The sequence below is a fragment of the Camarhynchus parvulus genome, chromosome 5, assembly GCF_901933205.1.
Source record: "Camarhynchus parvulus chromosome 5, STF_HiC, whole genome shotgun sequence".
NCBI classification, from domain to species: Eukaryota; Metazoa; Chordata; class Aves; order Passeriformes; family Thraupidae; genus Camarhynchus; species Camarhynchus parvulus.
In genome coordinates, this window is record NC_044575.1 from 4,426,166 (window position 1) to 4,444,074 (window position 17,909).

At 38.1% G+C, this 17,909-nt stretch overlaps 1 protein-coding gene across 1 annotated transcript in view; it reads left to right on the forward strand.

Moving 5' to 3' along the window:
- NELL1 (neural EGFL like 1) overlaps nt 1–17,909 on the forward strand; it is a 303,342-nt gene that overhangs the window by 75,956 nt on the left and 209,477 nt on the right. Inside the window, 2 exon segments of the mRNA XM_030948530.1 lie at nt 6,019–6,118; nt 14,823–14,951. Of these exon segments, the coding sequence (XP_030804390.1) occupies nt 6,019–6,118; nt 14,823–14,951 (229 nt within the window).

The window sequence follows — 17,909 nt, forward strand, 5'->3', positions numbered from 1 at the left end:
GAGCTCAGTGTGCAGAGTAGCAATTTTCTGTTCACTAATGGAAATGGACAATAGCTGCTTGCAGATGTTGTGAAAACAGCTTGTTATGCAGAATTTGCTATTGTTCCTGTTGAGCTGTATGGGGTGCTCAGCACTGCCTGTACAAAAACGCGGGCAAGGTTGTTGCTGGGAGGGCAGACTAAGATGACAGTCATTTATAATATGGCATAGAATGCTTATTTGAGAGTGGAAGTACATGTATAAAATGAGAACAGGAGTATTTTCAAGTTAGAGTGAAACCAGAGAGGGTGATCTGAATTATGTCTGTGGAACATCTCTGTGCTATAAATAAGAGTGTTATGTTCATCATTAGAAGTGTGATAATACATTCAGGAAGATTAAAAGCAAATACCAACCATCAAATATCTGTCATTAGGAATGAGTAAAATAATGAAAACAGCTTTTGTATTTTGCTTATTGTTAAAAAGAAAATGATATGGCAATGTTAATTACAGTAACATTGCAGTTGGTATTTGCATCTTAATTGACAGTATTGATAAATATTCAAAATGGCATCTGTGAATGTTACGCCATTAAAAAATCATTTGATGCGTGCCTTCAGAAAAACCCCAACAATCTGAAGTTCTGTCCACAACTGTGCTTCAAAAAATATTAAATCTCTGGCCTGGGGAGAGTTTTTAAGAGGGTGCTTGCATCTGTTTCTGTGGGCTGATGTGTCTCTGTGCAGGAGGTTCATTCAATATGTCTTCAGCATGACCTCCTAAATCTGGCCTACTTGTCTGCTGCCTCAGGTAGGAATGCTCCCTGGATGAAGGATGGATTGTGATGAGTCAAACTGTGGCTGTGTCATTGTTTTCTGTCCTGTGTGGACAAGGTGTTGTATGACAAAAGGAGGGACTTTGTCATAGGGGAGGACCATACAAAATTTAATATGGTTTAATTTTCCAGACTTGAAAAGCTGACATCAAGTTTCCAAAGCTGCTGATTCATGTAGGAATACAGTGGAGGGTACACATCTACTGTCAATGTAATAGTGTTGATAAAGATAACTTAAAAATCTTTGTGTCTGTAAAGGAGGATATATTTGTAAGTGGAGTAATGTCAAAAAGATTAAATTGAAATTTCACATTTCAATTTTTATTTGACGATAGGTTCCTTATTCTTTGCATAGTACTGATCCAAACTTAAGAGGCTTTTAACTTGTATTGATTTTTCCATCTAAAAAAAAATAATACTGCTGATGGATCCAGCTAGATCAAAGACTTTCTTTATCAGGCAGAGAGACCTTTTTTTAATTTTTCAAAACTAATCCAGACTAAAAATATTTATGATGCACATCCTCTTAACCATAAGCACAGATGTTATTCATGAACAACCATTCCCAGCTGGAATCCTGCCCGCAAACACTCTTTAGATGAATCTACAACGACAAAAGGAGCACAGAGGTATTTCTAACAATCATGGAACAGTTCAGGCTGGAAGGGAACTCTGGAGGTCATCTTGTCCAACTATCCTGCTCGAGCAGGGTTACCTGGAGCCAGCTGCCCAGGACCACATCCAGATGTTGAGTGTCCCCAAGGATGGAGACTGCCCAGCAGCCCCACACTGCAGGAGTGTTTCCTGATGCTCACATGGGCCCTGCTGTGGTTCACTTTGTGCCCGGGGACCCTGCTCCTGTCTTGGCACCCTCCCTCTGGGGATCTATGTGTGTCTGTAGGGTCCCTCTGAGCCTTTTCCTCTCCAGCCTTTCCTCCTGTGAGAAGCTCCAGTCTATTATTTATCCTCACGGTCCATGGCTGATCTCTCCCAGCTTTTCTATCTCTCTTTTGTGGTGAGAAGGCCAGAAAGTGCAAGTGTGTATGAGCTTTTGATAACTGCACTTTTCTGCATTCAGTAAGTGTTTGATTTTTTCGTTTGTTGGTTTGTTTAGGGCTTTTTTTTTGGGTTTCACCCGTATGGTGATGTGGGCCATTGAATGTCAGCGGAAAGATTTTTACAACTTTTTTTGGAATGGGAATTTGCAGTTGATCAACTGCCTGTGAATGACACGATGCCTGTACATAAACAGATGACATGCTTGACAGCAAAGGGTACAAAAATAAATGCCTCTTCAATAATGCTGGGAGCAGGCAGTCACAGTGTGCCATACAAGATGGACAGGGCCCACAGCTTTCAGGAAGGTTGACTAAAAAGTTTTTTTGTAAAGATAAGGAACAATGTACTTCTTCAGAGTGACAGCTGAGGCTGCTGTTTGAAACTGTGTCCTAAAAGAGTGATCAATACCAGCTTGTTGTGGCTTAGGAGTGATACTGCTGCATGTGGTGCTCTCTCTGAAACCACATCTCTCACTTCCATGGGTGGGATGGAGAGAACTGGAGGTACAAAAGGTAAAAAGATCATGGGTTGAGGTAAGAACGGTTTATTGGCATCAGCAAGGACATAAGAAAATAAACAGTAACAGCAATAATAGTAATGACACAGGGTACAGGGAAGAGGTGATCATTTCACAGGGAACAACAAAACCTGACTGCTACCTCTGGACCCCAGCAGCCCTGCGTCAGAGTGAGGTGCTGCAGGACAACCTCCTGTCCTGGCCATGCCCCTCCTGGCTACTGCAGAGATCAACCCTGTCTTGTCTGGAACCAGGACAGAGATAAATTCAGACAGGAAAAAGCCCCCACCAAAATAGCCTTATCTGAAATCTTGCAAATTTTTGAAGCCGATCATGTGAGATGAGCTGTTTATTGTTCAGATTTTCACTGCATGTCACTGCTTAGGCTTACATCCAGTCCTTTTTTGTATGTACTTACCTTGGTAATTACGAGAAATTTAATTATCTTGTTGTAAGTTCTTGACTCCAGATCTCATTCTTTGTGGATTGTATGTCACAACTGAGGTTTGATATATTTATTCCAGAAAAAAAATCTCTTTTTGACATCTATTTCTATTCACATTCTATGACTACTACATATGTGAATTGAATATAAAAAGGAATAATTTTTCTAAGGCTGCCTGAAGCAATAATTCTGAAGTGTGAACTCTTCTTACTTATCTCAGTGGATAAAATCTGAAATCTGATGATGATAATTCTTATAATTGGATCTGTACTAGTTTACAGACAAATTAATTTTAACCTAAAGAATACTCAACATGGAAATGTTTTAATTGTTTTAAAACTTAATTACAAATAAGTTTAATTTGTTTTCCCAAGATGCAAATTCTGCAGAAAATAGAAGACTTAAGGAAATAAAATCTTACTGTCATTAAATTAATGGAATTCTCAATTTGTGTTGTTTAATCTCCTTGTGAGTCACTAAAGAAGCAGTGAGCTTGGAATAAATTTGTCTTTAGCTTTTTGACTCATCCTGACACTCATTTGACTTTCATACCGTTTCTTGCCATATTTTTCTGGCCAGATTTATTGTCAGCCAACACTTTCTGTGGTGTGCTGACATACTTTACTCTTTCTGCTGTAATTGTCCTGTCTGAGCTTAAATAGGCAATGAGTTACAGCCAGAGCTGTTCTAGCTGCTTGTTTGATAACGTGATAGTAAGTGATGGCTCAGTGTCTGGTTCTTTTATCACCTTTGATCCTGCAGTTGCACAGACAGCCGTGGGGGATTCCTGCCTTTCCCCTGTGGAAGTGAGATCAGGAGGAGACCGAACGCCTCCATTAACTCCGCTGCTCTTGCTCTGATGATGTGTGCCCTCTGTAGCTGCTTTTTCTCACAAAAAATAAGAAAAGCAGATGCCTGTGGGGTTTTTTTAGCATTATTCACGACAGCAACTGGTGCAGCTTGCCAGTGAAGGCAATTGGCCCTGCTTAGCCTGAGGATTGCAATGTCGGGGCAGTGACGGGCAGCGCTTCCAGAATTACAGATTTGCATTCCCTGGCAAGGCTGCACTCCTCAGCTGGAAGTTCTGCAAGCTGCTGGGCACCTCGGGCACATCATCTGTGCCTTGCAGACTCAGCAGGCATTTCCTCAGTGTGTAGGTGAGATCTCCCTCTGGAGCCTGGAGGGGCAGAGCTGAGTTGGTGTGGTGAGGTGAGGTGGCAGGGCTGATGACCAGCAGAGGTTTTTACCTGTGTGAGCCTGTGCTGCAGTCTGCTGTGGCAGTGTTGTGTAGCTATGAGAGCAAGGTTTCTGCGCTGGATGTTTCTTCATGCAGGGTGCACTCACAGGTAATTTCAACATCCTCTCTTCAAAGTCATGTATCTGGTTGTCACCGTGGTATTTTCTGAAAAATCCCTTCCCTGGGATTTCTTCTCCTGGGAAGCTGAGAAACCTCAGAGAGGAATGAAAACAATGATTATCTGATTGCTGCTCCTCTGTTTGCTGCTTTGGAATGTGGCTTGGGCATTGTTTACCAACAGGTGCATGTTTGATTGGTGTCATGTGAATTGTTTTTACTCAATGGCCAATCACCATCAGCTGTGTTGGACTCTCTGATTCAGTCATGAGTTTTTATTCTCATTCTTGTGAAGCCTTCTGTCTGTATCCTTCTCTTTCTTTAGTATAGTTTTAGTATAGCATTCTTTTAATATAATATCATATCATAAAATAATAAATCAGCCTTCTGAGAACATGGAGTCAGATTCTCATCTCTCACCTCGTCCTGGGGACCCTCACAAACACCACATCTGGCCCTTCAGATTACGAGAATGATTGCTTTAATGAGATTTTGTCTGTTTTTTGGGATTGGTTTTCCTCTGCTTTCCCAGCCCTAGATATGTTCGGATCATATTTTTAAACTTGGCTCTGCAATTACGATAGCTGGAAAATGAAATTTCTTTATTTGAGGAAAGCAGAAATGCTTATTCCACCTTTTTGTTCTGACATCTGAGATGTCATGAAAAATATTGTGGGAGGAGTGAGGACTAGACTGATGTTAAAAAGGAGTTTTGGCAACATAGCAGGCTGCCTGCTTTCTTAGTGGAGTTTCATAGCTTGGAAAATGAGATTACTCAGGTGTGGACAGTACTGTGGGGTAGTTACTGTAGTTCCCACTGAGCAAATCCTAGTTGTTAATTTTTGCTCCACTTGCTAGTTTTCAGTGATGGCATAGCTGCAGAAGGGGTGCTGAACAAGTAAATTATGGTATGGAGAAGGCTGGAGGGGGTGATAAGGTAAAAGATGAGGTAAAAGAGGAGGCTATTTTGGGACAAGATGTTAAGAAACAAGGAACTAAGTGCTGGAGAGCTGTTTGGTCTGGAGACATAGTGAGGCTGATCTGCTGCATGGGAGAAGAAGGAGTAAAATTTGGTGGAAAAATCTCCCCATGAAGGCTCTATGTCTATGATTACAGAAAGTTTCTACCAGCATCTAGACCTCCTATCACAGTCTTATTCTAAGTCTAGAAATCAAAATCATAGCAATGTCTTTAGCTTGATTTTTACACAGCAGTTTCTGTAGGGATCTCTCAAGATGGTCTTTCTTCTCTGGAGGATCTGACTTTGGAAATAAGGTGATCTAAGTAATTCTAAAGAACACTCTTGGACACAACAGAACAGCACAACACTTGAAAATACTGGTCTTGCTGTGTGAATTGGAGTTGAATAACTTATCAATGAAGTATGTGGACTGGGAAATAAGAGGAATAAAGCTCAGATTTGCAGAAAGCAGGAAGATTATCTTTAAGCTGGATTGAAATTCTTAAATTCCTTTGAATACTTGAAAAGAAGACAACTACATATTGGTAAAATGAGACTTTTACCAAATATGAGACTACATATTGAGACTTTTACCAAATATGAAACTACATATTTGGCAAAACTAGCATAGAATTTTGAGGTGAAGTGCCTTGCCTTTTAATATTTTTTTTTAATGCAGAGAAATGCACAGTAGATTGCTCCAGATTTGATGTCATGGTGGAACAAATGAATTTAACTTGCTTCTTGCTAATTTACCAGTGTTGTTACTGGACATTACTAGTGCTGTGGGTGGAAGAGAATGTGATCCTTGCCACTGCATGTATTTTCACCAATGTAATTTTTTTTAAAATGTTGTTTATTTTCAGAATGGAGTTTTAGTCAAAGTAACAGAGACCTGTCCACCACTGAACTGCTCAGAAAAAGATCATGTTCTTCCAGAGAACCAGTGCTGCAGTGTTTGTAGAGGTAAGCCAGCTTGGAAGGAATATGGGAACACATTGAAAAGAGCAATTCCTTTTTAATAAGATACTAAGTACCTCTATAAGCACGATTCTAAAACCACTATGTGATACTCCTTGGTTAGAAGACTTAGCACATACAAAGGAGAAAGGAACCATTATCTCCTAAAACATCCTATTAAAAGGATGTTGTATTTGAAAAAGAAATATATTTTGTTCCTTATACCTGCAACTGCAGGGTTTTGAAAGTGTTTCTTCAAGGTCTTTATTTTAAAATTTCAAAAATAGCATTAAGTTTCTAGTTGGATGGATGGATATTAGGAGGTTGATTTAGATCTGAGCACTCTCAGGACTAATTTATGAATTAAGCTGCACAATGAAATAGTACCAGTGCAAAACAAAAATGAAAAAATTAATGGTAGAGCCCAGAACCTCATTTTTCCTCCTTCCAGAGGATACTGAGATGCAGTTCCTCTTCCTTTCAGCTCTGTGAGTCCTGGCTGTAGGCTGGACCAGACCGAACAGGCAATAACTAAAATCTTAATTGAGGAAATCCCCTTAAATGAGGAACATGCAGGTATCACAAGGTTAAGGCTTGAGCAGGCTTTTTTAAAAAATGTGTTCTAATCAGTGCACTGCTGGGTGAATGATCATTCCCTGTGTGTTGTGTCTCTGTTCCTCATCTCTGCCTTGGTGCTGAGTCTCAGCTGAGCTCAAGGGGAGCCTGGCCTCTCAGGACTCACATGTCAGCCTTTAGTGATGCGCCTGAGAAATTCGAGCAGGAGGTGTGCCAAATGACCATGAAACATTTGCAGGCTTAGATGGTTATTGAGCTCTGCTGGAATATTTGTCTTGCCTGTGTATAAATACCTCCAGTGCCATTGCAGATGGCAATGAAGGGGCTCTGAACCTCTCCCTCTGCCAGTAAATATTAATTAGTAAATATGCATGGTTAAATATTTACTGAGGCCTTGAACTTAAAAAGCACATGCATGTGGTTGCAGGGACCAGCATGCTTGAGACTCCCTGTTGGGTCATGGTCTAAGAATATACACATTAATTTTTTTTTAGCAGTTTCTAGAAACATCTGCAACTATTTAAGCAAGCAGTAAATGTTGCTTCTCTGTCCCTCAGAGGGCTGGATGTCTTAATGATACTTCTTAACAGATGGCCCAGTTTGATGTAGTGCAGTACTGAAAAAGAATGTATTCATTACTTAAAAGGATTAGAAATATGAAAGCTTCAAAGTTGATGGAAGATAAAGTTCCATAATTATTCCCTTCCATATTATTGTTAGTGATAGGTCCTCTTTTTAGATATTCATTCCCAAACTGGCTTCATTATTTATAATATAAGATGAATATTTATGTTTATGTGATGATCTCTAGAAGCAAGAGAAGAAATTGTATTTTCCCTTCCCAGGAATTCTGGTACATGATGCATTCAATTTGACACATTAAACTTCCACTTCAGTTCTGCTTTAGCTGACTGCTAAAACAATACCTCATCTTTTTGTATTTCGTCATGGCTTTTTAAAATTCTTTTGAAAATGATGCCTAAAGATATGATTAATTTTTGTCAACTTTACAAAGGCATTCAATTTAGCAGTCATAAGTTGCTTTTGTATCTTGAAGTAGAATATATGCTGCTTGACACTTTGCTTCAGTTGCATGCAACCCCAAGTGGTAGTATGTCATTTTATCATGTGCTGTTGTTAAAAATGGATATTTATTAAGAATTCCATATTTGGTATGGGTTTTATCCAGCAAACAGGTGCTCTCTGATATGGCAAGCAGGCCACAGTTTCTGATCCTGTCCTGTGCCAACATATCCTTTCCTGGGAAAGGATAGATTGCTTCTCTTGTTTGCAAAACTGACTTCTTTCAAAGACTGAATTCAGCTTCTTTTTGTCCAAGCCAAAGTAGTAAGGAAGACATATTGTAATAATTGCTGTCCTGAATAAGCAAAATTATTTGTTGGAAGGCCACACAGATCATTTGCACATCACATGCAAATTCCATACTGTATGAATGATGATGCAGGTAATTTCTTGCATTAGTCCTTAGCTCAGCCTTGAGTTATTCAACAGAATATTTAGCAAGCATTTACTAGCAATGTTAAATAAGAATATTATTTCTGTGTTAAGTTTGTCAGTGCATGTTGGTGACTGCTAGGTTCTGGGCTTCGTAGCAATTTGTGTGGTTTTAGTATTTGTAGTTGTGGAAACAGAAGCCTTCTACTGTATTTCATGTTCTGTAGAATTACAGAATGTATTTGCTGAATTGGGCAAGGGTTGAAAGGGTTGCATCTTGTGCTTTTCTAGCTGCAGCAAAGGAATTGCCATATAATGAAAGGATAAATATGAGGGGATCAGCAGAAGGAAAGAAAACCACAGAAATACAGAATCTTCATGATGCTGTGGTATGAGGCTGTACCCTCTGAAGTACTTCCCACAATAACAGATGAGTGCCATAGCTTCTGCAGGGGAAAACATAAATCTGTGGAGTTTATGGAGATGGAAATTGTGAGTCAGCAAAGAAAAGAGTTGAATACTGTTATGCACAGAGCTGGTGGCCTTCCTAGATAGTCATTATTGTTTGTAAGTGGTAGGGAAAATAAAGACAGCAAATAATACCTGCTCTTCTTCAGGCTTGCCCCATGAGTTTATAGTGCAGCAGAAGGTAATAGCACCTTGCTAAGAGGCAATTTCCAGATTTCAGGGAAGTGGTTGTGTGAGGTGTGCAGGTGAGAGTAGTATGGAAGAGCTCTGCTTTAAAATGACTGTTTTTGTGATTTCATGTACTGAATGCATGAACCTCACCAAATCTGTATATGGGATCTATCCTTGCCTGTCATGTAGAGTATATCCAGTTTTTCCTTTCATCTCTGTGCTTTAATATAAATGTCTGCTTAAACTATGTGGCCACTTTATAGTTTCCAGCAGGACAATGTAGTGTTATTAAATTGTCTTTTAGGCTTACAGAAAACTTAGTTAATTTTCAAGTTTCACAAAGAATCGTGTCAGAAAATACATTTTTTGCTACTTTTGAGAATCACTCATTTTTCTTACAGCATGCCTGCTACATTTTTTATAGCCCAGGGACAAAACTAATATAAAAAATAGTGTCATGAAAGTGTTTTATTGTTCCCTTTAGCTATTTTTCTCCTTGCCAAAGACAGTGTATAATTTTGAAAGAGTGGATTTTTTTCTCTTTTGCATGAGTGATTCAAATAAAACTTCATGAGAGAATTTTTATGTTGTTATGCTCACAATTTTAAATACGTAAAAATAGCCTTAACAGCCTTAGCAACTTCAGATGTGCTCTTCTTAAAAGAAAGAGTGTGATGAAATAATGAAGTAGTGAGAGTGGTTTTGTTTCTAGAGAAAATAATTATTTGCTGTCCTGCAGTATGGTGGGACTGATGATTTAGATTGCCTGCTGATACTCGATAGGAGGAAAGGGAGAATCTTATTGATGAGGTGAAATATACGTTTTACAGCAGGGAGCAGCATTTAATTCTAAAACTGGGGCTTCTGCCACCCTTCTTTGTGCTGCTTCGGGAAGGTTTTTAGTTTTTCAGTTAGAGGGTGAGAAGGCTCTTCAGTTGTGCATGTTTCTCATCTCTTCCAGCCTGGCTGTGAAACTGAGATTTGACTCTTCAGAAATTGAATTTTTCCCATTTATTGCTGTGAGGTAGGAGTTATTTCAAGGTTTTAGATTTATTAAGATTTAATGGCAGTTGATAAATATGAATTAGTTTATTTCTAAACATAGTTGTAGCATTACTTAGGATTTAGAGGAGCTTTCTATCTGAAAAAGAAGAAATCTTTTTAAGCTTGTTAGGCTGTGTAGTTACCATTATTCTATTGCACACAGATAAGCACTGTGTAATAAGCTCTGCATTCATAGAGCAGCTTGAAAGAATGTATGAAGTTGCTGTTTTATGTCAGACAACTGAGTTCTGTCCACAGTCTCTGAAGGTGTAAAAGCTGCTGTTCAAAGTGCTGCTTTGCACATGACTCATTAAAAACTGATTCAGATCATGGAAAGACATAATTGGTAATGCAAATTTTAGCGCTCTTCCATGACTTCTCCCTCAGATTTACCTTACATATTTATATTGTAACTGTGGGGTTAGATCCTAACAGTAGAAAAGATTTTGAGATTGGAACTACCTTGGATTTTTGAACATTTGCTGGTGCTTTAACAGAAGCATTATAACAATTTTTGTTTTCACATATAGAGATTTCTCAGTATAAAACAGGGAAATGGAGGATGTCTTGAAGAGCAAGAGAACAGGGCTTTTACAGTTTTTGATGTGAACAGCTAAGGCTATTGTAAGAAATACAGAAAATTGTACAGAAGTTAGAAGGAAACCCTCAGAAACAAGGAGAGGCACCAGTGTTGACCATAAAAAAGTAGGAAGATATATGGGTCTAAAATGTATTGATTGCAGCTGAAGTCTTGAATGAATTCTTGCATTTTACAATCAATGATTAAGCCAAATTACCAAGTATGTAAAAAACTGGATGCCAGCATGAAACAACTTAGTGTGCTGCTCTGCAAAAGCAGGTTCTGGGAACCTTGACTTGGAAGATGTTGCTTGGAAAAATGGGAGCAATCTTCAGGTGTCCCAGAATGGAATATATTTTTAATTTGGGATATATGACTTGAGGCCACTAAGGCCACCCAGTTGTGCAGTTCTTGATGCTGCAGAAGAAACCATGATGGTTTTATGGCTGCTAGCATGGGTCTGGTTCTTTTCCTAATTGTCTTAGTACATTTATTAAAGTATTAATTCTATATTCAGAGTGAAGGTGTAGAAAGGAACTTGTATTTCCTAAGAAACAGATGGAGCAAACATTTCAGCAGCTTTGATGAAGGAAGAGAGCAATGTTATCAGAAATGTCTGGGGAACGAACAGAGGTCATCAGGCCTATAAAAATCTAAACACACTCTTCAATATTTCATTCCCCTGGTAATATCTAATTGTGTTTTGGATGACTTTGAAGGGCTGTTGTGCACATTCATGATGGTGTGTATGTGCAGGGAAGATGGTTTCTGGCATCTGTTCTGAATGCATGCATCTGTAATTTTCATTCATGCTTGCCTTGTCATCTGTGCTGGCCTGAAATTCGTTAAGATTATCAGAACAGTTTAAGATTTTCTGTGGTTTTGTTAAATCCTCTCCAATTGCCTGCTTGCTGTGATGATTCTATTTTAAGCCATGCTTATATTTAGAGAGGAGCTGACTATCTCAGATAAGCCTTTGCTGAATATTCTGAATGAATTGTTATTTCGGCTGGGCATTGGAGGTGCGTGCCCTCTGCTATCTCCCACCCATGTGGGATTTAGGGATCCCACTGCAGGATCAGTGGGTGGTTTTGGCATCTCTGGAGGTATTTTTAAAGAATCCTATCAGCCATTTCACACCAAAGAATTAATAAAAAACAGATAATTTGGACCAATGTCTAAGAAATCCAAGGACCACATTTCCTTGATATGCATCTTTTGGCTCTTTTGAAGTGCTAATTTTGCATTTTTGCTGGAAAAAAAAAGTATCTCTGGACAAACCTCTGATCCAAGCAATGGTGTACTTTTTCTGACAGAGGCACAGTGAACCCTTGCTCTTCTGTTCCCTCAAGTATGTTTTTTTCCTGCTGGTTAACCTTAAATTACAGTTGTTTTGTAAAAGCTTGGTGACATAAAAATGTTGTAGCACCATGTGTGCTCTTAGCAGGAATGGCTTCCACTATCCACTCACAGAGGTATTGAACCAGTTTGCTTGAAATGCAGTTGGAAAGTGAAGTAGAGTCACTTCTAGACAGCAATTTTAACAGGGAAGAATCAGTGTTTCACAGGTCTTTTGTGGTAATAAATGCCAAGACAGTTTAGAGGTGTAGTGGATGTTCTGTGATTGTGTATTCCTAATGACAGGAGAAAAATGGAATGTCTTTTAGAGCCTTGATTTTCTCAAGTTACAGAACTGGAGTTACTTTTAAAACTTAATTTTAAAAATTAAATATTGAAATTAATTATTCAAATTATTATTTAAATATAAAATAGACATTAAAATAATTTTTCAGATTTTTTTTACATAATGCTCTTATAATAGCCTTCAAGCTTGAGAACCTGAATCTGGATGGAGACGGTTCATATTTGAGTTGATAAAGGAAACAAAATCAATGCAGATTTTTCCAGAGATTTTTTTAAAAACAGGTGACAGCTTTAGTGGCAAAAATGGATAGGTAGGGTAGCCATCATATCTACAGATAGGTTTCAGAGGTGGCAAATAAACAGTGAAGGGTTCACAGGGCTGTGATGTGAAAATTAATCACTGGCTTGTGCTTGGGTAAAAGTGCTGTTGGAGTGGTTGATCTGGGACCTGGGACTTGTGATTAGAGTTAACTCTGAGGAGCCACCAATTGGCTAATTGTCTTAAATTTGCCATGGGCTGATCATGAGGTACAATGTTGACTCACTGGGATAAAAAGAGCCTGGAAACACAGAATTTTGTTGCAGAAAGTTGCATGATGCTACGTACCAGCACTCTTGTAACTAAAACATACTGATAGAGATGAAATTTTTTTACAGGTTTGAATGAGAGGGAAATAGAACTAAATAAAAACCAAATACCCTAAGACAGAGTAAGAATCCATGTGATATTTTCATACTGCCTAGCTCAATACACTGCTATGTTACAGAGGTTCTGACCCAATAATAATCAAATCAAGCTCATGCTGAATGTGAGCTCAAAGGAGAATTATTCTAAAGAGGCAGGAAACAGACCAGGAAGTCATAGTCTTAGGGGAAACAAAGAAAATATTATAAAACTTACTGTCTCTTGGATGTTATCTAGAATGCCAGTAGAATAGTAATCCTGCATGGGGAGCATAAATCAGATGCTGAATGGGGAAGTTTGAGGAGATGGGTTCCAGTGTTCAGTTTCAATTATAGTTATAAAGGCAAAAATGAGAAGTCAAATACTGTGATTGCATAAATGGCTAAAGGCAGTGTATTGGCACCCTATTTTACCAGTCTAAAATGTACCTGGGCTTCACAAGGCTGGATCTGGAATACTTGAGTTGTTTTTACCAGACTGTGAAATGAGTAAAGACTAGAAGGGATAACTGAAGGTTTCATTAAGGGAATTGGTTCCTTCTCTCAAGCTGGATTACAATGAAAGAAGGAGCCAGCTGAGCACAAAGAAGATACCTTGGCTGTTAATAAAATGAATTTGAACTTTAAGTGTAGAATTGGATATTGACACTGCTAACAGGTGTTAATGTTTTAAAAAAATGACCTCAGAACTCACCATTGGATGATCAGACACATAAATCTGGAGTGCACTGAGCTGGCACAACCTGAGTGTTAAGTTAGTACACAACTGAAGTGTGTGTGTAAAAATACATTAAAATATGATATCAAAGCAAGGGATAGACAACTAAAAATACATTAAAATATAGTATCAAAGCAAGGGATAGGCAAATAAAAATACATTAAAATATGATATCAAAGCAAGGGACATAAATAGAGGCCTGAATCTGGCATTTAGATGTTAAAGTCTAGGTTATGTTTTTCTTAGCTGTTTTTAGGGGGTGTTAGGAAGTTTATGGTCAATGAGCAAGAACTTTTAGTTTTTCCTTTATGGCCACGTGGAACTAGCAGAAACTGCTCTGGTATTCAGATCAGCACAAGCTGGAATACCAATAGATATGTGTGGGTTTCTGCTTTTCCTCCTTCCAGGACAGAAAATGGATAGAAAATAGGATTTACCAAAATGACTGCTTATAGATCTCAGACAAATAGAAATGAACTCTTGGATGCTAATAGAGAAAATCTATAAAACATACATCAGTGGAGGGAGGAAAAAAAGTTCTTGTTGTCAAATTCTGTAAGTTATTTCTTAAATTCCAGTGGAGTGCCTTTAGAGATGAAGTTACAATTACTTTCACTTTAGACTTAAGCAGAGAAAGATGTTGACATGTCTCTGAGAAATACTGAAAATCAGAAAGGAAGGATTTCAGCCACTTGTACCTTTACAGAAGGAGGTGGGGAAGTTCATCCTATTTCTAGAAACAAGGAATAAGAGAGACTGTTCGCAAAGAAATTACTGAGAACTTGTGAGAAGGAAAAAAGGGGAGATTAATAGAAATTCCCCTCAACAGAACATGATGCATGGAATAATTATAAACTGTAGAAACAATTGAGCTGGTTTTTGATGACAGAATTACAAGGCGGTGTATGAGGTTGCTTTGACTACCGCTACAATTTTGTGCAGTGTCTCATTTTGGTCTGCTAAAAGCACACGTGGCTATGCATAATAAGAGAATTTTGAGGGCTTTATTTCTTATATTACACTTCATTGTCCTTTTGATGTAAGTTGTTTTGTTAGCATTGCACTTCCTGACAATCAGAGACTTAATGCTACGTGGGTTCAGTAGAACAGTAATGAATTGTTATTGCTTCCTGCTTTGGAGTTGTCTTTTTTCCTGAATAAAATTAGTCATACAAATATCTTTTCAAAGAAAGTGGTTTTCCTGAGAATGAATTGATGGAGAAATCCAAAAAAATCTGTGTGCACCGACTAAGTTTATAGAGAGAATTTGTAATGTAAAATGCCTAAGTTTTTGGGTTATGCAATCTAAATACCTGAATATCTGAACTAAACATGTTTTAAAAGCCTGTTGTGTGTTTCTTGTATTTTAGGCCATAACTTCTGTGCAGAGGGACACAGGTGTGGTGAAAACTCAGAGTGCAAAAACTGGAACACAAAAGCCACTTGTGAATGCAAGAACGGTTATCTCTCTGTCCAAGGGGACTCTGCATATTGTGAAGGTAAACAAAATACTCAAAGACCCATTCCCTGAACAACTTATTCAAAAACATGAGATAAATATATAGATGAATATGTCATATGTAATATGAAATAAATATTCATTACGTATTCATTACATATGAATATGTAATATGTATATGAAATAAATGGTAGATGAATGAATTTCATCGCAAAGTTCAGTTTCATGGTGGTGAATATGACAGGGACCCTTTTTGTGTTCATGAATTGAGGGTTCCAGGTGGTGCTGGGCCCCCCTGTCTGTAGGTGTATTGCCTTGCTGCAGTTGTGTCTTTCTGCACCATGGTCACACTGTCAGGACAAATTTTAAAGCACTCTTTTTCAGACAATAGCACCTACCTTCTAAAATGTTTCTTAGAGAACAGTGTCTTCATAAGATGCATTAATTTAGGAGGTGGGAATTGTGCAGGCATTTGTGAGAATGGTAAGTGTGAGGGAGTGCTGTGGCTCAGATATAAAAATGATGACCTGCAGTCCTTCCTGAAGCACTTCTGTGGGACAGGTACTTTGCTGAAATGGCTTTCCTATGGTACATAAGAGACCTATTTCTGACAAGATTGCAGCTGAGGTACTTCTGTTCATGTGTTATGCCATCACAGGAATGAATGCGGTGGAGTATTACTCTCATTTTTGTTTCCCAGTGTTTTCTAGAGCTTGTTATTCAGAACTGTGATGTACTTCTTAAAAAATAAATGGATGATTTAATGTGTACCACATTCCTTCCTGCCTTTGCATTGTGGGTTGGGTTTTTTTAATACTCTTGTATGTCAGGCTGCAATGTTTTATTTTTTGACCATTGTAGGAAGTTTTTGAGCTACTCTGTAAAAAATATTTCCCTTGATTGTTTTTGCAATAGTACTGGTGATGGAAAGGGATGGCATTTTTGACAAGCTGTCAAAATATAGCATAAGAACTGAAATATTGAGAACTAAGGATGAAAGAATAAAAAAAGATGTGTGGGGATTGTGCTTAAATGATCCTGCATTCATAAAAGGGCTTTTTAGTGTATACAAGTGAACAGGATGGCTTGAAATAGCATTTTATAAATATATTCAGTAAAGCGTAGCTTTAAATCTTACGGTATTTAGTAATTTCTCTGCAAACATTAATTTGAATGGTCCATTATATTCACTTTCAGTGACTGGGAAAACAGTTCCCACATGTGTTCTTAAAGGTAGGCAGCAGATATATTGTGTATAGAGAGAAACTTTCTTGGTACAAAAAACTGAACAACTGCTTTTTACGTACTGCAAGGACTTCTTGGACATGAGAGGACAGGCTGTTTATCAGCTATGATACATAACCCAGTGTTAGCTGGGTTCTTCTTTGCTGCTTTAAATAATTACAGTGCTTAGTATTTCTATTTACCCTTTTTTTTTTCCTATGGAAAAAATTCAAACATCTTGACCCGAGCGATTTTGGAGATATTGGCAGTACATTAGTGATAGTGATGGTGGAAAAAAGAGCTTTTTAAAAGAAATTAGCAGGAATTGCAACGTACCTGGGTCTGTTGCTTAAATTTTTGGAAGGGCAAATTAAATCCCTGACTTTGACCCACTGTGTGGGTGAAACATGAGGCAACAGAACAAACAGCTGCTTTTGCTGCTGGAGGACATGGGATAGAAGAGAGGGTTGCTTTCTGCATTTTATGAAATTATGTATTTGCTAGAAGGAGTGTAGTTCTCTGCAGGTAACACAGGAGAGAGGCCCTTGAGCAAGGGAGCTCCAGACTGACAAATTGATCAGCCAAGAGGTGACTCCTTTCAACCCTGTGAAGAGCTTCCTTCCACTCCTCCTTCCTCTGCTTTCTGCAGAATTTCTTTTTATGCCTCTCTAACCTCATTCCTCTCATCTACATGTTTAATTTCCCAAATAGAATCATTTCATAGCTGGCTGCACAATAGTCTCAAATGCTTGGTGAAGCTGTGATTTAAACAAATGAGAGCAAAGGCGCATGTCTGAAGGTACAGTTCAGCAGGAGGTTGGAATAGTATGGATTTTCTTTTACTGTTTTGAATTTCTGTGTGTAAGGATTAGATACTCAAAACACCTGAGCAACAAATACTAAACATACAAAGCACCTGTGGGAGCAAGGAAGCGCTCATGCTCAGCTCTAGCTCTGAATTTGTTTTTGTTTTTGCTAAGCCTTTAAACTCTGGACATGTAAGATTACTGTTTCCTTTGAGGTGGAAGGTTAAATTATTTCAAACTTGTGATATGTGCTGGTTAGTGGCACCTTAGTTTAGAGTGCTCCAAATCACTAACTTGGAGCTTTCCAGATTTCTCATCTCTTCCAGTGTACTTGAAGTAGTTGTGCATGTCAATTGTGATGTACAGTATTATTTTACCTTACATATGATTCTAATGTTTTTTCTGCTTACTCTCACTCACAGTTTTATCCTGCTGGAGTTTGGCATCATTTTCATTTTGTAAGATCTCTGAAGTATTGTGTTTAAGTCTGCTCTGCTTTTTGATAAGCATTAGACTCTTTTTTAACTTTGCATAGTCACATTAGCAGTACAGTGGGAAAAAGAATTAAAAATATTCTAGCTTTTATCGAAGAATTGGCATCAACAAATTTGGAAAATAAATAATTTAAACTTGAGGGGCTTTCACTATTCATTCTCAGCCACGACTTTTCAAGTACTTAGAAGCTTCTTATGTCAAGATGTACATATAAGATAACCACTCACTATATGCATTCCATTTTTGAAATAACAGATGTATTGAGGGAAGACTGTTTCTGAAAGCAAACAAGTAAATGAAGCTTGTGATGAATGAAGGAGATAAGCGGAGATTCTCTGGGTTATATAAAAGCAATATATTTTACTTAAAACCAGAAAAGTTGGGCTTTTTCTGATTTTCTGACATTTGGCTGCTTGTCTTGCATATAAGACATAATTACAGCACTGGTCTTTTGAAAAGAGATGTGTAGAAAC